Genomic DNA, 24,569 nt, shown 5'->3' with positions numbered 1-24,569 from the left:
GTTTTACATTGGTCTGATAGGATCTCCTTAACAAAGGAAGACTTATGCTTACTAAAAGTCCTTAGGCAAGTTGCTTGTTTTTGTCTAAAGTACATATTGCTTCCTCTCTATTGCTCTGAGTTTACTCAGCAGTTTATAGTATCCACATCATGGAGGATTTTTATTGCTCTTGTGCTAAAAACGTGTTTCTCCTTATTGCTGAAATACTATTATTGGGGGAAATGGTTAGAAAAAGAAGGGGAAAAAAAAGAAAAAAAAGAAGACAAAAAAAAAATTCTCCTAAGCTTTGAGGATGGATGTGTGAAAAAAACTGACCACAATAATTTTTTCGCATCAGGATACAACCTGTTACTCACTTTGGGCCAAGTGTGTTAATAAATAAACATGAACTTCAATTCTTAAACTAAATTACATGTTAAAGAAAAAAACCACCTTTTGTCATTACAATGGAGATATGAAAGCCACTTCACTGCACACACAATGGTGAATGTAACCTGGTCTCATGCATGGCTGTTGTTTGATAGGCCAACAAAATATCAGAAACTGCAAGTTGGCTGGATTTCTGCCAGTTCCAGGAGGACCTTGGATGGATGCTGGCACCTCACCATACAGCACGGGCACCTCCACTGTCATTCTGAGGGGACAGCAGAGAGTTCCTTAACTCTGCAGGGTCTGAAAGGTGGCTGGCTGTCAAGCAATTCTTCTGTGTGAGCCCGGTAGGCAGCTCTGCACCCACAGCTCTGCCCCCATGTCCCAGAGCTCACTCAGAGGTGTGCTCACTCAGAGATGTGCAGCACCCATCCCGGTGCTGCAGACTACAGTAAAGTTTGGCCTGGCAGCTGCAGGCAAACCTATGTTCAGTAGGATTTTCCAGCCTATGCTGCACAGCCTCACTTTTGGAACATATTTCTGGAATCTTTACGGGAGGTCACAGCAGTATCTTTGGAGGCAGAATCATGTTTCTCATCTGTTTGTGGTGGAAGGTAACCATGCACAACTCCTCAAACAAGGGCAAATCACATCCCTATGAGCCAGCTTTGTGGGATTGCTATAATTAATCCTTCTTTCCTCCGTTTGACTTGCTCTGCTCCTCAGGAGAGAAGCTTCCAATTACAAATCTCTCTGCTCTGGCACAAGGAAGAGGTCGGCTCCCCCGGCACACTGGAGAGCCTCTGCAGAATTGAGCAGTCTGTGGAGTGAGGAAGATGACAAGGACACGAGGTGAAACTGCATGAGAAGAGGGAATGACATTATCTCCCTCTGTGCTGTTTTTCTCTGGCTTCCCTACCACACAGGTGTTGCCTAGAGAAAAGCACTAATGCCTGTGAGGTTATCCAAGAGGATGAGAACACATCTGCATAAGGAAAACAACAGTTGCCCTCAGGACTGAATTTTGGTCACAGTTGTAGCTGCTCATCTTCATCATACTTTTAGCAATTTGATACAGAAAAAGAAACAAGGGAAAAAGCAGGGAGAGCAAAGTTTGCATGACTTTAACTTTTTTTTTTTTTTAAAGTGCCATCCTACATGATTCAGCCTCTCTACATTATTCATCTCATGACTTTTACTGCCATTATTTCCCAATAGTTTGCATACTTGCGAAACTGCACACATAGGTATCATGGATATTTATGAAGTAAGTATTTCCTATACAAAAATTGTAAGAAAATTCAATGACTAGAGTTTCAGTAACATTCATATGTAGATAAAGAACACTGATACCCTACACTGAGCAGAGGTCATAGTCTAACTTGCTGAGCATCTGTAAATCACAGGGAAGCCAGGGGAACTTCAAATTCACAGCCCTACTGGGTCATGCCATGCAATTATCATTAAACTAATCAGATTACCAAATAAGAACCAAATATCATGAAGGTTGAACCAAATAAATAATGGAATTTAAACCCAGCATTGCAACCAAAATTAATTATTGCTCATAAAAATCTCTACAGAGCCTTGTTTACAGACAACTCACATTTGAGATTCAGCTTTGTGTATAGCATATGATTCTTAACGTCACAGAAACTTTGCCACAAAAAGCTACAGTCATCCAAACTTCCACGTGGAAAGGACAGATTCCATTTGGAAAAATCCAGACCAGCAGCACAGTTGTCTCTACTACCTCTACTACACAGGTATATTTTTTCATCAAACTGTAAATATTGCTATTTTTACACTTGAGTCTTGGAATTTTTTTTTTCAGATGGAAGGTATTGAAGCAACAATACAATATGCTGACTTTGACATTCAAGGGAGTATAACCTCCTGCTGATGCCAGGGCATGAACACCTTGAGTTCCCATCAGCACTAATGGAAGCAGTGCTCTGAACTCCCATGTGCTGACACGAGGGTACACCATAAGTTTCATGAAGACAGGTGCCAGGGAAGATTTTCTCTCTGACAATCGAGTAGTCTTCAAATCAGGAAAAAAATGCTTTATTTCTAGTGCATTTTAATGTGGCTTCAGTGGAAGGTTAGAAGCAGTTTGAAATTTAACCATTCACGAGAGGAAGCTCTGCTTTCTAGACCAGAACTATAATGAAGTCCTATAATGAAGTGAACAGACATGTGTACAGTGCAAAAAATGAAACTGCCAGAAAAGGAGAAAACACTGTTTCATCTTGCAGTCCTGGTTGCATATAATTATGAACCAGATATGCTTTGAGAATTTATAAATGTTGGTATTTAAAATTACATCAGAGAACAGCGAAAACAAATGGTAATAGTATTGACTTGGTAAAAAAATGTAGGGGAACCATTTGATGTAGTGCTAAATATGTGCTGTGAGCAATCTATACATTGTTTTTCTCATACTGTTCTGAAAAGATAAACTTGTCTGAGAAACCTAGTTTTCAATCTATTACAAACGCATAGCTGAAAGAGGCCATATTGTTTCGTCAATTTCAAAGATACCCCCATCAGTTTTAAAATCAACAGCACAGCTCCAATGTCCCACATGCAAGGGAAAACGCATGTCTGATTTTTGAAAAGGAAAGCAATGCACATCTCTTGCTTTAGCATCCAGCCAGAACACATGAGAGAACAGGTAACTCTTGAAAACAACTGTCAACCTAATTCATGCTGAGATGTAAAATAAAAAGCTGCATGAGTACTTTCTCACTTCGAGCAAATTCGTTGCACTGATATTATTACAATGAATTCCATATAAATCAGTACAATTGGCCATTATTTTGAAGAGTGTTCTGATGATATACAGATGGGGTTACAGGACTTGGTTTGGGGTTTTTTTCTGTTTAAAAAAAAAAATAAAGAGGAAAAAATATCCAAACAACAGATTGTAACATGCAGTATGACTAAATTCAATCACATAAACAATTTTAAAGAAGTGTGCTGTTTCAATCTAATTTTAATTAGAAAACTTAATGTAAAATCATGGCAAACATGGCAAAGTCTGGGTAATATGACAAAAAGACCCTGAGCAACATTATAAATCTGTTAAGAACACTGATTATTTTGATTTTGGAAATCTTCCTTAAACCGCTCGATTGATTTCGGTCGCTGGGGTTTTCTCTGTTTACAAAAAGGTCAGTCCATCCTGTGGTTTTTATGTGAACCCATCACACACCATTTAATGAATGCATCTAAACCAAAGACAGAATGTCTGGAAAGTAACACGTTAAGGAGCGTCCTCGTGGCTGCCAATCAGACATCACTGGGTGATCTTGCCCTCTGAGACAGGTTAGAAGGAATACAGCCACAACAGACGAGCCAAAGTGCTTTCTGTATCTCCTGGTTTCTAAAAGCATATATGACAGGATTGATGATGGAATTGTAGGTAGCTGGCAGGAGGGTGGCATAGGTATATATAGAAGGATAGGTGTAATCTGCTATTAAAGAATAGAGCGTAAAAGGCATCCAGCAAGCAGCAAAGGTCCCCAAAATAATGGCCAAAGTAGACACTCCTTTTCGGGTGGTCACATAGTGAGAAGTGGCCAGGAAATGGTGTTGCAAGGCAATCTGATGGGCATGGCGCATCACGATTTTACAGATCTGGATGTAGAGCTGCAGCATGAGGGCAAACATAAGCAAGAAAGAGACCGAGAGGACAGCTGCATTATTTTTAGTGAGTGGTCTGATAACACTGCAGGTGGATTCATCTCTGAGGCAGTTCCAGCCCATTACAGGCAGCAGTCCAATACAGATAGATGCTCCCCAGAGCAATACAAGCATGACATAGGTAAAAGTGACAGTCCTCTCTGAATTGTAAGTCAGAGCATAATACAGGGAGAGGTAACGATCAACAGTGATGGCCAGCAAGCTGCCAACAGATGCTGAGAAAGAGGCAACAATCAGTCCAATCGTAACCAGTTTCGTAGCTTCTGACTGCAGAAGGTAGGCAAAAACAAAATTGATGATCAATCCAATGCCTGCTAAGAGATCTGCCAGCGCCAGGCTGCCTATCAGGAGGAACATGGGGGCGCGAAGACTGGGATTATGGAAAATGATCAGAACCACAATGGCATTTTCGCAGGAGATAAGGGTCCCTGAAGTACACAAGACAATGTCCCAGGGGTTTACCAAAAGCTCTGGCTCAGGGTCTACGGCAGGAACCAGGGAGGAGCCTGCAGATGAGGCATTCTCTGTAGAGCTGGCTTCTACATGATCCTGAGGCAGCCAGCTCAAATTAACCTTCAGATCTTCATTCATTTTAACCCCTGTCTTCTTCAACAGAAAGACATTGTTTTTAATGTTCAGCCACAGCACCGGACACATCGCCCCCCCCGGAGCATGCAACGCCCTAGACAGCAACACCAGCCTGATGTGCAGGCAGGCACTTGTTACATAAATGTGACAATAGAAAATAAAAACAAAACAAAAAAAAAAAAAAAAAAACGGGGGAGGGGGGAGGCTATTTAAAACTGCCCGAGATTACCCTCCAAGGGACCGGTGCACGGAGGCTGGGTGATCCTCGGGGTACCCTGCACGGGAAGGGGGCACGGGCACGGGCACGGGGGGCAGCGGCCGCAGCCCCTCCGAGCGCCGCGCTCTGGGCGGGGGCTGCGGGCCGGTGCCAGCCCCGCCAGCCCGCAGCGCCAATGCACCGCGGGGCTCTGCCGGCCACGGAGGGAGCGGACAGGGTGGGGAAGGAGGAGGGGAGGCGGAATATCTTTCCCCGACCCCCGGTGAGGAAACCCCGCCCGGGCTGGGGGGAGAGTGGGGCGATATCCTCTGAGAACTTGCAAACTCGACGCGGACACCACACAGACACACACACGGATCCCCCACGCACCCCCAGCGGCGGATCACCTGGGCTGTCCCCCGGCGGCTCGGAGGAAGGATGGACGAAGGCGGCAGCAGCAGCAGGAGGAGGAGGAGGAGGCTCGGAGGGGTCGCCGCGGTCCCTTCCAGGCGCCAGCGGGGCCGGCGCCGCGCGCGCCGTGGGGGGGGGCGGGGGGGGCAGGCTGAGGGCGCAGCGCAGGTGCGCGCCCCCCGCGCGCGCGCGCGCAGGGCGTGTGCGTGCGCCTGGGTGCGAGCGAGGGGGCGGGGGCGCGCCTCGTGCCCGCGCGCCTGCGCAGGTGCGCGCGTGGGAGGCGGTGAGGGGGGAAAAGGGGGCGGCCGCCCCCGGCCCGCTCCTCCCCCGGCCCCCAGGTACCCGGCCCCCAGCGCCCGCTGCTCCACGGCTTTTCCCTCAGGCAGCAAGGGCCGCCTGAAATGATTTAAATGGAAATTATCCCCGTACTGTGGAGCTGGTCAAGTGCCGGCGGCGCGGGTTTGCCCGGAGAGGTTGTGGTGTCTCTGCCAATGGAGGTAACTCAAACGCTGAGGACATCGCCATCCCTGGTAGTGTTCCAGGTTGGGTAGGGTCCTGAGTGACCTGATCTAGTGGGTGGCATCCCTTCCCATGACAGAACATTTGGTCTTTAAGGTTCCTTCCAACCCAAACCATTTCACAGTCTGTGATTCTGTGGTCCCGAATGACCTGCTGTAATTGGCAGTGCTTTGGGAAGTGGGGCTGGAGCAGACATCACCAGAGGCACCCTGGAGCCTAACCTTGCTGTGATCCTCTGGTCTACAGCCATATGAAAATGAACCATAGAATGCTAGAGTCAATTAGGTTGGACAAACCTCTGAGATCACTGAGTTCAGCCCATGAGAGAACACCACCCTGCCAACCAGACCATGGCACTGAGTGCCACAGCCAGTCTTTCCTTAAACAGCTCCAGGGATAGTGACACCACCCCCTCCCTGGACAGCCCATTCCAATGGGTATTCCAATGTTAAATCACTCTTTCTCTGGAGAAATTCCTTTTCATGTCCAACCTAAGCCTCCCCTAGCACAGCTTAAGACTATGTCCTCTCATCCTTGTCACCTGGGAGAAGAGGCTGACCCCACCTGGCTACGACCTCCTTTCCAATATGTCCTGAATGACCTCTTTTAACTGACTCTAATTTGAGAAGTGGGGCTAGACCAGACCACCCCCAGAGGCACCCTGGAACCTCAGTCATTCTTTCATTCTGTGGTCTACCACCACATTAAAATGAAAAAATGGTTTAGAAGATATAAAAGAGTGATACCCAGTGTCTGGTCTAGAGCAGGAGCTTCTGCCTTTACAAGGAGCCTGTTGGGGCAGCATGGGATGGGGCTGCCTGCCATCTTTGGATGGTGACATTAGGGACACATGGGCATATCTACAAAGGTGTTAGATATTGAGGAGTGAGGGCAGGCCAGTGGGACTTGGAGTGAGTTGGAACTAAACTCGGATATAGGCCACTGGGTCAGAGGAGCTGCACCAAACAGCTTTAAATGTCAGATACAGATGGTTTCTGCACAGAAAATAGTTTCCCTAGGTCCTCTGTACAGTCAGGGGAGAGAAGTGTGTCCTCCAGGGCATGTCAAAACAGTGGGATACGTTGGTCTACAGGGGAGCCTGGGAAATTTTAGGAAAACATACTTTGTCCTCATTTACACCACTATTCACCTAAAACCCTCTGGCAAATCAGGCCCTGGGAATGATTGGAATCTAGATGGAAGATTTCCTTCTCCCCTGTTGAGTTATGGACTCAGCAAGTCTGCATGGTGCCGTCCTTCATTCAGATCAACCTCAGTCACTGTGCTAAGCCTTGTGAAACTTTGCTGGATGACTCAAGATGATTCATTCATATTTCTGATGCCCCTCCTGCTTTATAACAAGGACTAAAAATGGATATCACCTTGCTGCTGATCATTGTATTCTAGTTTTATACAGTGATTTCTTAGGTGACAGTGTGACAAATACTTTCCTGTGATCTGGACTGAATATGTTTGGTGTGTTTCATCATCTATCACTCTTCCATTTAGAACAGTTGCAATAAAAATGCAAAAGCTTTTCTTCAAATGTTTTAACATTTGTTTCACAAATGGCAAAGACAAGCATTTCAATTGAGTATTTCAATTTAGGACTTTGGAGAGCTGTATTTATTCACTTATTTAATTTGTGAATGATTTCCATTCCAATTATAACACATTATAAACAAGCTAATGTTTTTATCCTGTATTGCAGGATATTGCCAGTTTGTCACTTTTTCCTGAGATGGTGGACTGTCTTCATTAGGGCAAATGGCATTGGCATGGATTTTACCCAGTGAAACAGAACACTTACCACTTAGAGGAAAATCTCTGTTTAGGCAATATGAAGATTACCAGATGCAAAAATTAGTGATAGGTCATAGCTAAAGAGCTTTTGTACCACTACATTGCTATTTATTTCTGTCTCTCATGAAGCTGCTGATAGAGATGTTTGCTGACCCTCAAGCTAGCACAGAACAGCCTAGTGCTGGTACTGGAAGCAGAGGTCGGGCTGTGCTGCCTCTGGAGCCAGGATCTTGGCATCTGTGTCTGACGCTGTGACTGCCATGGTGACGTACAAAGATACTCTGGCCCAGCTCAGGTAACACAACAGGACTTTGCATAATAATGGCATATCCTGAGGAATATGTGTCTGTGTGGGGTAATACACCTGTGGAGTCTTATCTGTCTTGGTCATAGTCTGGAAGTTTCTCACTCTTCAGGCAGTCAGTGACCTGCTGTGTCCAGGAGGTTTGGATGTGAATTCAGGGACATGTCCTTCTTTCTTTCAGGTATCTGTGACTGGCAAGACATGGCAATCTCCTCTCCAGGGACATGCCCCAGCCATGTCCTGAGGGGCAAGTCTGCTTCCAGGACCCCATGTGCCATGGATGGGGAGCCTCTTCATACAGCTGAGGGATGAAAAATGTCATCTGCTCCATTGCCTTCCTGATCTGAACAGTAGGAGCATCAGGCTTTGGGATGCATCCTGAGTTACCAGCCAGAAAATTACAGAGCTATCCACAGAAACGAAACAGAACCATTCAAATAGAAAAATTATCCTGAAATAACACATTTGACATATATTTTTCATCTGGGTCCCTACCATCTAGCAGGCCTCTCTTCCGGAAATCCAACAGGGTCCCATGCTTCTTTTATTCCTTCCTAAGCATCCTCTCTGTATTCTTAATTTCTGTGTTTTGACTCCTAGTCTTTCATCCATATAATCAAAACCACCCTGAAGGAGCACCTAGTCAAGTGTGTCCTCATTACCTGGAATTATTTTTCCTTTGGATTTTATTTTTCCCCATATGTAGTCTTAGAGTAATTTAAATATAATTAAGAAAAGGAAGTTCACATTCTGGTAACAACTCTTGCAGATAGTGATGGTTTGCTGTACAAAAGAAGTGTGAAAAGCCTAAATATATGACAGCAGCCTGTGTGCATTGTAGAAATGGCTTTTGTTAGAATTTCCTTTCAGGAGATTTCATCTTCACATTGATTTAATCTTCAGTGTTACGTGAATGCCATTTAGACACTGAGACCATGTAATGAGCCAAGTACTTCCCATGCACAGAACTGTGCAGTTATTACTGACTTTTCACAATCTTTGAACCAGCATACTCTGGGCACCACGCAGCCCATTTAACCTTTGTTTTTTATTTTAACCTCCTCTTTTTTTCCCGCCCAAGTTAATCAAGTGTTGAAGTCTTCACTTACTTTTTTCTGAATTGCTAGGGAAATTGGAAACAATTAGGAGCATAACTAAAGTAGGGGTTATATAGAGAATATTTTGGGTTTATTCTAAATCAGTCTTTGCCCATTTCCAAAGGAAAGAAAGAGAATGGAGCATAAAAGAATACTTGCCAATTTATATCAATTTAATAGAAAATAAGTCTTGTCACACAGATATTATTACAATGGGAAGACATATTTTGTTCCTCCACAGATGCAACAAATTTTTGAAAGGCACTTGTCTTATCATATGCCATTATAACAGAAGTGCCAATTTTCATTAAAATTCTTATGAAGAATATTAACACCTGTTTTCTTACCACCTCTTAAAAACGCCAGCTTCCAGCAGCCTGTGCCTGACTTGCACTTACTCCATAACCCACGGAACAGGCAAAGAATGGACATGTTATAAAGACAGGTGGACATCATGGTAAACAAAGAAGACAGCAGAGGATTCGGGGTGAGTGGGGAGCTTTTGTCACACAGCTTGTTCAGGCAATTTATTTTTTAACACATACAGGTATAAACATAAGTGTAATTCTAAGGAAAAAAATTATTTAGTCATTCCTACATTATAGAGTACCAAGTATGGGACAGCATTGACTGTGAATGGGAAGTAGCTGGTTGTATATGAGCTCCCTGTGCAGAGCTGTGATAGAGGGTGCTGTGATAAAAGGAGAATCATGATCAGAAGCAGGGAAATAATTATTTCTTCTGGACAGGGAACTGCTGATGAAATCAATATCTGAAAACTTCATACAGTCCAGGCCAGTGTGTTTTAAAAAGTACTGAGAAATGAGAGTGAATTAGTAGTAATTTCATTTTTTTTCCTTTTTGTGGACCATTATAGAAAGGAGAAATTTCTTATAACTCACCGTTTGTTCTCTTCAGATGAAAGAACATAGTACTCTGATGGTCTGAGATGTTTGAAAACAAACCCTTTTCCCTTGGGCTCTCAGTAGTCTGGGCTGCTCTGAGGAGTTGTCCTATCCTGATGGGCTCTTTGCCCATGTCTGATAAATGGCTGGGTATTTACAGTCCTCAAAACTGTCTGTCTTGGGGACATGTTTCCCTGCAAATATATCTCATGTTTTTCTTGGTATCTAGTGTCTCTTTCCTGCTCCCTTTAACACAACAAACTGTTTTTCTTCTTCTCTTATGTACTTTAAATAACTTCCTTCTCTCTTTTTTTTGGTGGGATGGGAGGTGTGGTGATTTATCATGGATAGATTATTCTGGAACTGAAGAAAATTCACTTTTATAAGCAGCTTTTTGCTAATTTTTTTATTACGTGGACAAAAATGGTTTTCATTACAGTCTTCATTTACTAATTGGGCATAAAGCATACGATGAATGAGTGAGAAGCATTGAGCTCCTTTAGAGCCCCACAAAGTACTTGGAGTTCTTCAAAAGACCACAGAGGACATCAGGGAAGAGAAAACAAGGCAGCATATTAAAGATATTAAAAGGTGTATGTTGTCCAGGGAAAATTTAGTACTACAAATGCCTATATTGACCATGCTTAAGTAGAAAGGCTGGCTTGCAGCTATATTTGGTTGCTCTGTTGGCCAGCAAAGTAGTATCCCAAAGTGGAAAGTTATTTGAGGCATGTTGATTATTCTGCTTATTTTATAAGGAGATAATGGGCATCATGGCTCTTAAAAGCATGGTGAGTATTTCTGGGAGTATTCTGAAAAGCATGTCCAGTTATAATAGGTAGTTCTCTGAAGGGTGACAATGTTGTTTAGGTATATAAATGATTATTTGAATGTTCATGCTTGCACTTTGGTGGAAATTGTGGTAATAAAATTTAAAGATATGTTATCAAGCTCATAAATGCCATTAAAAATTATTGAAGTCAGATGTGTTACTGTGCATGACATGGGAAATGTTATCTGTGTGAGGGGGTGGATGGAGAGGTTGCAACATGCACTCCTGCAGAAACATTAGCTTCATTGTCTGGTTATTGCTTTGTATTACATGGGATGTTCAGTGAGAGGGGTTTAGCTGTGGTTGGTGGCAAAATCCATTGAATGGAAGAGTTTAACTTCCTCCTCTGTGTCAAAGCAGAAAATGTCAGAAATTCCTTGTGGATCCAACATGTCTTTCACAGAATTATCACCTCCCTAGATGTGATGCTTCATGATGCTTCACTCCAATCCATGTACTCAATTAAAAGTTAGTTCTTTGGTTTTTGGGTTTTTTTTTCCCTGGGAAAAATCCACAAAAAAAAAAGGCTTGCATTTCCACTCTGAATGACAGCACCTTTCTGAATTGTTTATTTATAAATACCAGTGTCAGACATCTAGAGAATCCAAGTGTGTAATAATGCAAGTGCAGTTTAGGACAGGTCAGACAGAAGTTAAATTATCTGTGATGGTGTGGAAAAGTGGGGAGCTGGAAGCCATCACTGTTAGTTTTTACTTGAAAGCAATATTCTTTTAGCTACTATAAACTTCTTAGCCAGACCTCTCAAACCTTAAATATTAACAATGGGTACCACATATGACCATGTCTGTAGAGCAGCAGTAGCTGAACTGCTTTTTTCTATCAAGACATCACAAAGACAAGCTAAAAATTTGGTTTTTTCCAGCCAGTCATCTTCAGAAAAAGGAAATACATGTGTGTGTGTGTGTATGTATTCCTTAGGGAATGCATGAGTGAAAGAAAGCATTCTGGACAGGAGCAGAAGCTATTCATCCCACATTTATTAAAAGGGAACACATTTAGTCATGTTATGAAACTTCCCTGGAGTGGCATGCCTAGTCTCACCTCTTTGCCTGACTTTCCAAGTCATTTCCTGCCTTGGTCAGTGGTCACCACCCTACTTGTTTTTCACAGGTTATTGTCTTATTCTCCAGCTCAGCCCTGTCTCTTTGCATTCAGACTCAAGCAATGTCCTTTAGTTTATGACACTGCCTTTCTCGACCCCCTGCATGGTGATAAGTCTTGCCCACTCCCTCATCATTGAAGCACGATTCTATCTAACCTCAACAAATGGTGCCTTCTCCAGCTGATATCCATCCAAAATGCTGCCTGCAGAGGCCACTTACCTAGAGCATTGCTTTTAACAATTTAATCCTCTCTTAACAACCTTCCATTGACTGTGGCCTCAAACTTCAAATATGAAAGTATAATGCTTTGAAGTATATAACTTCAAATATGAAGTATATACTTCCAATACCCTTCAGGAAACATTAAATTTAGTATTGAGACGTGTTCACCACCTGTAATGAGCTTCTGGAGCCATCCTCTGCTACTTATTGACCACTTTCTTTGACACTTGGCATGTGTGTCCTGTGAAACATCTTTGTTACCACCCCATTAACCTCTTTCAAATAACTGTTTAAGCTGTTGACTGATTAATTCAAACGAAAGAATTATTAGATGTGCTATTACAGAGGTCAGACTTATTGATTCAAAGATATACTTTAGTGCTAAATGTTAGGAATCTCAATGATTTCTGAGTTCTATTTGATCTTTGTGCTGTGGATGCTCTATGTCACGTATGTAGCTGGGTATACTTGTTACATTTTACTTCTGTGTATCATGTTTCTAAAGGTGTTCTTATTTTGTATAAAGCAGAGATATTTTTCAATTAATGTATGTAATATCTAAAGAAATAGCCTCTTCAGAATCCGCCTGCTCCTCTGATGCTTTTGCTACTGAGCTGTCTAGGCAGCATCTTCCCATTTGGCTAATACAGACCAAATTTATACACAGAAAAAACCTGTTATTACTATTATTGCTGGTGCTGGACATTAGACAGCAGACCACGATCCCAGTGACAGATAATGAAACATCAACACATGAGCTTCTTTTTGATTGCTTTCAGAATTCCCTTTCAAGGCAGAGCTAGGGTAAAAATTAGAAGCAGTGTTTCCTATTGACTCATCTTACATTCACTCCCACTCTTCTGTTAAACAAATAGTAATTGAAAAAAGTTACTATTGTACTTTTTGGACAATACAGCAATACTGAAATTTTAGGAGCTAGGTTTGCTTTCTTTTGGGATGCCCATCTCAAATAAGAATAAACAATTTCTTCAAAAATGTTGTAATTTACAGACATGTATTAACAAAATCGTTGGACTGGATGTTTAAACTCTGAAAGCTGCAAAGGTCTCTAAAGCAATTTCTGTTTCAGGAGAAGAAAGGGTTTTTTAATATCTGTAGGCCTAACTATAGCCTAGCATGAATTATAAACTAGATCACAGGCTTCTAATATTTTACTATCTGGACAATGACCCAGAACAACCTCTTTCTGTGCCCATAAAAGTGATTAATTTTCCTGGATCATTCATCCATAGAATTATTTTCACCTAAGATGACCATTTTCTGTAATGAGAATAATTCTGAGTTACAGATTTCTGAAGTTCACAGAGAACACATCTATTCACAAATCAATTATTTGTAACCAGTATCAGTTCCTACTATGGCATTTATGTGCTGGCATGCTAATTATAACTCACTCCTATTTTTGGTTCAGTGATCATGCTTATATATTTTTTTTTTAATACTAGCAATTGTTCTAATTTAAATTTTAAAATGGGTGATTATAAAATATGCATACTAGGGTTGAAATTAAGTCTTGAAAATTACATGCTTACTAGCATGTATTGTCTGAAAATTAGTGTATTGTCATATTTGTTATAATGCTGGTATTTCCCTAAATGTCAAATATTTTATACATCTGACATTTAGAAACTGTGAAGGAAAGAGGAATGGTAAATTACGTGACTATAGAGCTGATAATTGAAATGTGGCCTTATAAATCCAGGTCTATAGGGTTGCTACCCTGGTCATAGATGCAGGAGGTGTGTGATTAAGTATCTGAACCTGTGAAGATTTATAAGAGCCATCATTTTTCACAGCAGTCATATGAAATAAAAAATAGTACTTGAAAGACAGACTGAGGACCAGGAGGAAAAGTGTGATGGCAGAGCTGGTGGTTCATTTATATGATTTAATTTACATGATTGTAAATCTGTAACTGCTCAATGTCATGTCACCTGTACATATTTGCGTTCGTATTTGTAGTTGTATTTTGCATCTGTTCAAATTTGGTATTTAATAATCTCACAGTCCTGGTCGGGAATGCAGGGCTGGTGCAGCATTGGTGCAAACAGTGCAACTGTACAGCTGCTGTTCACTGGGAACACTGGGCTGCCTTGGATTACCCTCATGGAACAGCAAATACAAGCCCTGTAAATATAGCCAGTTTCTGTTGCAATAAAATGTAGGAGGAAGTCCTGAGTACAGCATCTATTCAGAGACCTCTGTCCCCTTGCCTTTAAGAGGGATGAATATGCAAGGAATTCCTGAGATGAAACGGTTGCTAGAATGATGCCTGATTATGATGAAGATTCTATCCTTCAGTCTGATGGTTTGCAGTGTAATTTTATCTGCTCATTCTGCTAAAAATTGCTCACTGGGGAAATTACAACCACTAAAAGCATTTGGGGATTTCAAGCCTGGTAGAATGATTTTTCTCTCATTTTTCTCTCTCTGGCAGGGGTGGAAATACAGCACTTCTTCAGAGGCTTGAGAGGAAAGGGGGGTGGGACAAAAATCATTGTAAGTGGTTCTCCTGGGAGCCTTCCCTGAGGAAAGCACCGCTTCTGAATCTAAAGTAATGCTGTTCCAGTGCCTTTGTGTAAAATTAGTCCATACTCATAGATTAACACTGTAGCAAACTCATTCCCAGCACTGAAGAATCTAGCCTTGCTTTTTGTATCTTTATTGCTTTGTTTAGCTCTGTTTTTAGCAGTCTTGCCACAAAGGCTGCTGTAATCCTTCAGGTTTCAGCTGTTTCCAGGAGAACTGCTGTATGTGCCAATAACCACTGCAGAAATGGCCTGATCAGAAGCTATAACAATACTCTTGTCCTCATTTATGGATGCAGTGACTGGTACATTTCTTCTTTCCATCTGTCTTCCTAAAGCTCTGTGGCACAGGGATGGTCTATAGCGCATGGAACAGGACAGAAGGTAGCTAAGTGGCCAGATGAAGGAGTAAAATGCTGACCAGCTGTAACATGAGAAGTTTCTGAACTCCTGTGTGGTGGCTATTGTATGGAAAAAGTAAATATACCTGTGATTACATCCTTGCAACTGTAAAGTACCTGTGTTAGAAATGCTCCAAGCCATGAACTGTAAGCATTCTAGTTTAAATATTTTTTCTTCTTCTTAGATGTTTTTGATTACATTATTACTTGTGTGCTGAGCAGGACAAGCTTGAGTACAAAAGCTGTGATACTCTAAGCTGCAGATGTGTTGGATTCTGAGTGGTGCATCCAATGACAGGACCTTGAAGTTGTTATTGTCCTTAATTATCGTAGCACTCTTAAAATTCAGATAGGCAAGCTGCAGAAGATTACACCTTTTAGGGGTTAGAATCTTTGTAATATTTTGTTAAAAGTCTTTTACTATCAGAGCAGCTCTTGGGGAAATTCAGTATGAAATAGGTTAAGCAGAACTACCTTATATTGATGTAGGCCAAGTCAGTTCTCAGTGACATACTGATGCAACATTGATCTAAAACAGGTTTCCAAAATGTTGGGCTGTGGTTATGTTTGCTGAGTACACACAAGACAGGGAGATCTGGATCCACCATCTGGTAAACACAAGTCATCTATGCTGGTCTGAAAGTGCCCCAATTATGACTGTAATTAGCTGCTTCGAATGGGTGCTTGGAAATGAGACAAGTGTGGTAAGTGAGACAAGAAGATATAGCAAGTGCATTATTAAGCAAAGCAATGAGTTAGAGAGCACATGGTCATCCCTGATAGTAGCTGGCAGATAATGAATAGGAAAATGTGTGATATGATATAAAGAAAAAATAAATACATATTATAATAGAAGCTGGAATGCACAGTTGTTGGTCTCAGACTGCTGCAGGGTTTCACCTCTCTGTCTGCATTTTGATTTCGAATTTGCCATGCTTTTTTGTACCCTTCTATAAGTGATTAATCTTATAGTCCTAATTTTAGTCTATATTTCAGAATTCAGACCTGTGGTAAGTGAAAGGAAAATTCTGGACTATTCAGTAAGTAGACAAGAGTAGATAAGAGACCTATTTATGAGAGAAAATGATCTAGCAACCAGTAACTGACCCAGTATATTTTAATTTGTGCGGGTTTTTTTTGGGTTTGTTTTTTTTTTTTTGTTTTGTTTTTTTTTGTTTGTTTTTTGTTTTGCTAAGTGCATCCTTCTGGATATGGATATTAAAAAAAAAAAGGAGAAACATTATATAAATCACTAAATCACTGGTGCTCTTGTGTTGTTGTTTAACCCCAGCTGACAGCTAAGCACCACACAGCTGGTCCCTCAATCCCCGCCCTTGCCAGAAGGATGGTGGGAAAGAGAATTGGAAAAGTGAGAAAATGTCTGGACTGAGATAAGAATGGCTTAATAATTGAAATAAAATAAAATAATAATATTGATAATTTATAATGAAAAAGAATATATTTTAAAACGAGATTAATAAAACCCTAGAGACAAGTGATGCAAATAAAAAACAACAATGACCAGCACTCAGCCAGCCCCTGAGCAGCAGCCTCCAGCCAATTTTCCCTCTAGTTTGCATGCTGAGCATGACAGCACCTGCTCTGGGATACCCCGTTGGTCAGCTGGGGTCAGCTGTCCCCACTGTGTCCCCTCCCAGCTCCTTGTGCACCCCCAGCCCCCAGGCAGGTGGGGTGTGGTGAGAGGCAGAAAAGGCCCTGACCTTGTGTAAGCCCTGCTCAGCAGTAACCAAAACATCCCCATGATATTACAGCACAAATCCAAAACACAGCCCTGCACCAGCTACTGTGAAGAAAATTACCTGTACCCCAGCCCAAACCAGAACATCTTGATACAAAATGTTAAAGCACACTTGCATCCCTTTTCAAGATACAAATGTTGGCCACTAAACTGAGACCTCCCGGGACACGCCCACTGGTTTGTACTATTTATGAGATATGTTTTATTTATTTGACCTAAATATTCGTGTATGCCTTTCCATCACGTAGAAAGAGCGCAGGAGATATTACAGCCAGTTTATTGACAAGCTGCCTGGAACCACTCGTCTAAACCATAGGAACACTTTGCTATGCCTTTTTTTTTTTTTCTTTTTCTTTTGATTCTCTAGCTGCTGTGGTGTAGTTGTGTATCAGTTCAACAGACTGACTTCTTTGGTCTTTTATTTCAGTGCTTTGACATTTCCCTGCCTGTGCACTGTGTAAACCCTGGTTACCAGAGTAAGCCAGGTTTGGAATACATTTATTTTAAAGCATTTAGGTTCCTCTTTAAGATTGTAGATGTAGGAGCGGGCTCATTAGAAGTGAGTCAATCTGAATTGATTTCAGAATAAATACAAATGTTGAAAACCAGCCAGGTTTGGTAAAGAAAAGGAAGGAATATTCCTCATGTGTTTCTCAGCTATACCACAGCATACAAAAACAATTCCAGCAGAAATCAGAACTTTGCCTGAAATTCGTAATTGATTACCTTGGTTATTGTCAAATCATTGTAGAAGTGAAATAAATAAAATCACTCACTAAAAAAAACCCAAAACACTTTGGCTGTGACTCAGCTTCCAAAATGTGGAATACATTCAATACTAGTTTGAATAGACCTATGGTTTGGCCACCCTTTTTCTGTCTGTTCTAAACACCTGTTTTCATTTAGTTGTACAAGATGGACCACAATTCTGCACGTAGCTTTACACTCTGAACAGCTCTACTGAAATCAGCGATAGCAGTTGACTTTGAACACAACCCACAGTATCACACTTCATTTCTTCTGGAAAAGAAATCTTGGGGGAAAACTACAGTGCAACTAGTCAAACTGATGAGAATTTTATAAGATGACTGTAACACATTAAAACTCAACTATGCTCTTGTGGTTTCATTCTCTCCTTTCTATTTGGATGCTAGCTCATTGCTCCTGCCCTTGTATTACTTGAAAGCTGTTATATTTCATGCTGAAGCTCCAGGAAAGATATGTGAGAGGGGAATATTTCAAGGAAATAGAAATAAAGTAAAGAAAAACAAATAAAATTATGTTTGCAAATGAACAAGATGGTTCCTTAAATCGTCATTTTTAGTTGATTAGTTGGTACATATTAGTCAAGAAATCCAGACTGGTTTTTGACTGCTTAATTTTCTATTCTAGTGGATTAAAAAGAAAAAGAACAACTATATGATCTATCTATGTGTTTGATGACTTGCTGCATGCAATTTTGAGTTGTTTATAGTGTTCAGCCCTGTCACTAGATTTACCATTCTTATACATAATAAGTTTTCATACATCATTGTACCTATCAAGCATTTTCAAACAAGCTACTTTGGTCTGCATCTGTAATAGGTGTGTTATAGAATTATTGATAGTTTAAACTAATCTTGCAGTTTCTGTATTGCATCAAATCCATCAAAGAAGATTTTTAGCAAATACTGATTTTATTTTCTTGCGCACTATCTTATGTTACTTAATAGTTAAGATGTGAGCTTGACTTTTGAGAAATATGAAAAATAATGTTTTGCTGCATACTTTCTTTGTTAACAAAGTCCCTAAGCACAGGAACAAAATTATTGTCTTGCATCCTCTAGCCCTCCAGTTTCTCTGTGTATCTAGTTTAGGGTGAGATAATGTCTGAGTGTAATTTCAGCTGGCTTACTTTAGGAAGGACCATTCACTCTGAAAGTGATTGCTTCTCTTTTGCTTTGTGATGAGAGGAACCCAGGTTAATAATTCAGATTAAGAAACTAAAAATTCTGTAAGATGAACCTCAGTGTTTCAGCTCCTCCTCTCTGAAGCAGACATGGCAGCATTACCATGCCTCAGGAAGCTGCCACAAGGATGCTAATAATGCTGAGATATTTATGAATCATAATTGAAGCTTATACGAATATAAATATTTATCTCATGCAAAAAGGAGAGCTTCCGTCTCCATTCAATTGATACTTCCTTGTCGTTTTGCATTTGCCAAATATATTTTTGCTTCTATTTGGTATTAGAAAGATTTTGCATATAAAATGTGGGAAATCTGAATTTTTACATACTTTTATAGGCTTATTTAAAAGAAAAAATGTAATGGTATGTATATTACCAAGACTTCTAAAGAATGGACAGACCCTTAAACTGTCTTACTGCATCTTAAAAAATAAGCAGCAATCCATCTTACAGCTGGGAAAAATTCCTCTATGAAGGGCCACAGCAAAGAGGAGTTTGAGAATTTCTAAATATGGTGTGGAAGTTTTTCCATCGACTATAGAATTTGAAGGGTATCTGCATTCTGGAGTGCCATTTCCAGCAGTAAATGTAGTGAAACATGGACAACTTGAATGAATCATGATGATCTCATGTCACCTCACAAAAACAATAGGAAGCTGCATAATCAAAAAGTGTGTTAAGCTGAAGAGAGGCACTTCAGAAAACTTCTCTAAGTTAATCTGACCTTTTTTTTTTCTTTGTGGTAACAGGCTGCATGGAAGATGACTCAATGAAATGTCCCAGTATGAGTCATTATAGCCAGAGAAAGACAACAAAGCATGAAGTGGCACATTGGATGGTGACCTGTCAAGTCTCTCTGATGGGCAGTGTTGCTGTTCCATGTAACAATCTCCGTGTTTAAGTAGGAGTGGATCTCTGGTGAAGCTGGGCTATCTGATGCTGATTCCTTCTCCAAGTGGATAGTACAGGCTATGTGTGTGTATGGGGTGAACATTGGTGTGGTGTGCTTCAGGCTGAGTGCACTCCTGCATTTGCTACAGCATTCCTGGTGCTATGTCACTTAGTGTTATGTCACTCATCACTCTTTTTTTTTGTTCTTATTGCAGCTCAACAACTGGTAAGTTCAGAATTAATGTGCAGCAGTAACTCCCCATGGAGCAGATATTTAAGGCCAGTATTTCAATATCAGAATCCCATAGGCACAAATTAAAACCACTCTCCTTGCAAGATTTACAGCTCTCCTTCTGATTAGCAAGACCCAGGCATTGTTTCCCGAAATGTCAGTTTTGCTGCAGCTCAGTAATGGATGTGACACTAATTGAAGAAAGCAGAGGAGACAAAAACATTGCTGTTGTAACTCAGGCAGAGCTGCAGGGAGATACGTATTTGACTCTAGTGTTGCACTTTGGATACCTGCACAGAGCAATACTTGCATCTGTGCCAGTAGTTTGTAGAACAGGTTACTTCTATTTTGTGGTACTTTCTTTTGTATTAGGTACCTATTGGCAGTGCAGAGGCATTTAGTTTTTTTCCCCATGGAGTAGGCTGTGTGCTGGGAAAGCACATTTTATTTCATGTGCATTTTCCTATCGAGCAATCTGCTTGTCTGTCTTTACAATGAGAATGAAAGAAGTCTGAAAAGCTTGAGTGAGAGCCATGTGAAAAGTAACAGAAATCTCTGATACAAACGGGATGGAATACATGAGAAAGAGGGTGTCAAAAGTCTGTATGTCCTCACTAATTAAGAGGAAATGGTCTGTACTTCATGAAAGGAGCATTCTATTTCTGTATAACTGGCTACAGACTTTTTGAAACAACCAAGACTTGGAGAGAAGGCCCTGACCCTCTCAGATTCTCTTGGTCTGTAGCACTGACCTGACAGCTGGAGCTGTCAAGATGTAAACTGAACTTCCAAAAGTGCCAGTAGCTCTGTATGAAAAATGTAAACATGGATCACAAAATTGCTGTAAGGGAGAATTCAGCCCATCCTTGGAGTCTGGAGGCCCTTTGGTTTATTCCCTCTTTATATAATTTTGAACAGGTTCCTGATGACGTGCTGCCTTAGATATCAAACCCAGAAACCAAGAAGTATTTTTTTTAGTTTAAGGTTGTTGGGATTCAGTGCCTTTGATAGGTATATACAAAGTGCATGGATGGGGAGATTAAATGTAGCAGTTTGTTATTTTCCTGATCATGAGTCTTTTGTAGGATACATTCTTGAGCTGGTAAGGGAGTAGGTAACTAGGATTTACTTGGCTGTGACAACAGCCAGTGCTCAGTGAAATGCTTGGATGGACACAGGTTCTAGAAGCTGCTGTGTTTTCCTCATTAGCCTTTTTCAACCCCTCTTCAAACAGTCAGATTGCTGTGGAATTAAGGTCAAAGTTAAAAGAAATGGTTAGTTCCTCCATAAATCAAAGATGTCCAGACACAGGGAAGGAGAAATTCCTCCCTGCAAATGTAGCATGGGAGTATAAAACAAAGAAAATATGCATAGCTTAAGCTCTTTTAGGTAAAAGAGGAGGGTTACAAATACTCCACTTGCATACTGACACATTGGCTGTGTGATGAGTGTGCATTCTCCATCTCTCTTGACTGGGAGAGATGGAGAAAGACAGGTTATGCAGACATATTTCAATACATATCTGTGCAAGCATAAACCATGTGCGCCATGCAAGGGATAGTCTTCTGCTTTCTAGAGAAGGAACTAAAGCCTCCAAAGAAAAATTCTTTGCACACCTAAGTCCTCACTGTCCCAGGGTCCTGCTTTCAGCAAGTAGCTGACCTGGGTTCCCTGTAAAGAAATTGCAGAGTTAAATATTTTGTTCACTTCAACATTACTGCAGTGTTTTTCAGATGTCTTCTGGCTGGTGTCATGACTGGCTGTCACAGCATGCTTATTACAGCATTGCAGGGAGCTGTTGCCACTACAGAGCAAAAGCAAGCCTGTCTGCTGTTCCCTACCATGAGGTCAGTGCTTTACCTCTCAGTGCAGGAAAGACAGACAGTGTCTGTCTGTAATGGTAGAAATGGTTAATTGTACTATTAATAAAAATTGTAAATACTTAAAATGCTGGAAGAGTGACCTTTGTTTCCTTTAGGTAAATGTGTTCAGCTGGTTCAGGTGAAAATTGTACTGAGCCAGGGTCCTATTATTATCCCACTACTGCTAGCTTAATTAATAACTCAGCACTGGCAAGTATAATTTTGTGCTGCTTACTATACAGGGATGCAGCACAGGGCTTACCAGTGAAGACAGTGGAAGGTATAACAGATGGATGGGGGAAAAAACACTCCAAACCAGATGAGCTGGAGAACAGGTGGTATGTGTGAGAAGGGAGGAGATGACAGTGCAGCAGGTTTTTATAAACCTGATCATTAGTTTGGGTCATGTGTCTGTTTACTAGGTATGCTCAGCTAGAATACATAATAGAGCTCAGTCTGGAGGCATTTAAGGCCACAGTGGCTTGGTGAGGGAGGAACATATGAAAAGCAGAATGTGAGAAAGTTCTGACAGGAGGGGGAATTAAGCTTTTGAGCAGATTTTATCCTGCAAATTCTTGAGATGTATTAGGGTAGCAGTGAAAGTAATCTTTGGTTTTGCTGAACAGAGAAGCTGCCCTCACTCACTGAGTTGGTGAGTTGGCCTCTTGGATCTTTTTTTATTGTTTTATTGGTTTTTTATTGTTACTTGATGACCCAGCTGGCAGCTTTTAGTCTTCTCTTTCAATGTTTAATTAATTACATATGTTTCCCATGGAGATTCATTACACAGCTTGACTCTGAGTTGCTTTTCTTCAGTCCTGTCTTCCGCACAGTTAGTGTTTATATGGCTTTTCCTCATAGTAATGTGTTCTGAAGCAAAATATATCTATGTTCTTTTAACTAAAGCAGCCCACAAGACAGAGTGGTACATAGCAAAGGTAAAAAGGGAAAAGTGATGAGAAAAGGAGTTTATGAAAAAATGTAATATCCTTCTCTTATATCCAGAAGAATTGTTCCTCTTTTGTTTAAGCAACCAAGTGAAACTTCTTGAGGGGTAAGAAACAAACGATTCCCAGCATAAATGAACTGTGAATTATTTTTGCAAATAAATTTTTTTATCTATACCATATCTGATCCTCCCACTGGTGGGAGCAGAATGTAAGAGCCTGTAAACCAGAAACCAACCAGTTCAACTGAGTGTTTATCGTCTGTTTTTTTCGGATTACACTTGTAGTTTGTTTAGCCATTCTCTAACAGTAAAAGGAAAATGTGAGAATTTTGCTGATTCATACTTTCAAATCTGCAGTTTTAAAGAATGCAGCTCTTGACATATTGCAGAATAACATAAAGTCATGCTAATGATGAGACTGCTGCTCTACTCACAGGCAGCAGTAAAAAATGCAGGGGCAAAGCCTGCAACATCAAATATTTGAAATCATGACTTGTACATCTAAAGTTTGTGAGAACAGCTTTCATAATACAAGGTACTTTCTAGTTTATCTAGTAATAAATTGTGTTTGTCTTATTTTTCCACTGTCTTTCAGCCTTTAGGATTCGCACAAACATGCAGCCCACATTTTAACTAATGCGCTGTGTTTTCCACATACAACAGGGAAGCTAGAAGTGCTGAAATTATGTCTCCATTGAGTCTGTAAAAGTGTCTAGCTACTTAAACATTTTACTATGACTTTTTTCCATGGTAGATGCATGACCAAAAATTCTGAGCACAAATGCAATTCTTTTAAAGGTGATGAACACCAAAGGCTGAGAGATTGAGACCATCCTGCTCTTCCTTTGTCTTATTAGCTACCGTTATCTCTGTAAGCTGTGATGCAGAGGACTGTCTTCATCTATAGTGCACTGTGTATCATACAATGCCACTGGGATGTAAAGAGTAAACAATGATGACAAACAAATTCAGATAACTAAATAGCTGCCTCTACCTTTGTTGCTTTGAGAATTTGAGATCTTGCCTTTAGTAGGGGAATAAGGCAGACATGTACAAATTGAAGCCTTTTTTCTTCTTTTTTTTTTTTTTAATTAAGCTTTGTACCTTATGTTTGAAAGATATTGTGGTTATTAAGACCCCAAGAGAAATTAAATTTTTCATGGTTTAATTTGAAAAGTTGCTTCTTTATGCATCCAGAGTGCTAGTGCCAAGTCCAGAAATTTTGTTGGTGTTTGGGGAGGGAATGCAAACAAGCAGAAATATCCAATTTATATTTAAGAAACCCAGGAGATAAAATGTAAAAAAAAAAAAAAGGAAACAGCATGAATCTCAGGTATACAGAGGATCCATGAGCTGCTACAGAAACCACCTATTTAAAGTCATGATATTTTATAAATAATCCAGCAAATTCTGGATTGTGTGTGTTTCCCTGTCTATTGTTCCCATGGGACTTTGCTTGGTTTGATCTGTGCTGTTTTATATAGTCAACTTAAGTAAGAAAAGAGTGCCAGTTTTTGTGTTGAAATACATGTGACCTGCCAGAAATCAAACCCCAGCATTTTTAAGAAAAAAGTACATTTTAATCTGTCAAAGGCATGTCTCAATCACTGAAAACATGACAGTGAAAAAACTCCAAAGCTTTAATAAAAAAAGCTACATAATAAAGGCAAAATGCTGGACCTTGAGCTGGATGTCACTTGGAGCAGATTTGTTGAACCCTCATGCTGGTTGCCAGGATAGAGATGTGATGCATGTTTCTGTTTACGTCTCTGGTTTTATTTGGATCTCTTTATTTTTTTCCCTCTGGGGAAGTTGTTCTTTGACCCAATCATTTTTACAATGCAAGCAAATATCTGCAGTAGCTATTTTCTCACTGAAACCATCATTTTCTTATTATT

General features: G+C 40.6%; 1 protein-coding gene and 1 long non-coding RNA gene across 6 annotated transcripts; one reads left to right on the top strand and one right to left on the bottom strand.

Annotated features, from left to right (window-relative positions):
* Positions 1-1,416: 1,416 nt before the first annotated feature.
* GPR12 (G protein-coupled receptor 12) lies at positions 1,417-5,428 on the bottom strand. 4 transcript variants are annotated; one of them, XM_064409153.1, is made up of 2 exons: positions 5,252-5,428; positions 1,417-4,683 (listed from the first exon to the last, which is right to left on the bottom strand). In XM_064409153.1, the coding sequence occupies exon 2, from the start codon at positions 4,666-4,668 to the stop codon at positions 3,664-3,666; it is 1,005 nt and encodes a 334-aa protein (XP_064265223.1). In that variant the 5' UTR covers positions 4,669-4,683; positions 5,252-5,428; the 3' UTR covers positions 1,417-3,663. The 4 variants fall into 4 exon arrangements, with proteins under 4 accessions (XP_064265223.1, XP_064265221.1, XP_064265220.1 ...); XM_064409151.1 differs by having other exon boundaries at positions 1,417-4,680; positions 5,252-5,427; XM_064409150.1 differs by having other exon boundaries at positions 1,417-4,680; positions 5,269-5,426.
* A 185-nt stretch (positions 5,429-5,613) lies between these two features.
* On the top strand, positions 5,614-23,008 carry LOC135294208 (uncharacterized). 2 transcript variants are annotated; one of them, XR_010356368.1, is made up of 5 exons: positions 5,614-5,769; positions 7,724-7,889; positions 8,080-9,482; positions 14,966-15,175; positions 15,567-23,008. It is a non-coding gene; the product is annotated as an uncharacterized LOC135294208 (long non-coding RNA). The 2 variants fall into 2 exon arrangements; XR_010356367.1 differs by having other exon boundaries at positions 14,966-23,008.
* The last annotated feature ends 1,561 nt before the right edge of the window (positions 23,009-24,569 follow it).

Source organism: Passer domesticus, chromosome 2, assembly GCF_036417665.1.
Source record: "Passer domesticus isolate bPasDom1 chromosome 2, bPasDom1.hap1, whole genome shotgun sequence".
Lineage (NCBI taxonomy): Eukaryota > Metazoa > Chordata > Aves > Passeriformes > Passeridae > Passer > Passer domesticus.
The sequence above is the reverse complement of the archived record's forward strand: the minus strand, read 5'-3'. Positions and strand labels throughout refer to the sequence as shown.

Excerpts from the sequence above, each read along its gene's own strand:
- GPR12 (XM_064409153.1), bottom strand. The coding sequence starts at position 4,668 with ATGAATGAAGATCTGAAGGTTAATTTGAGCTGGCTGCCTCAGGATCAT.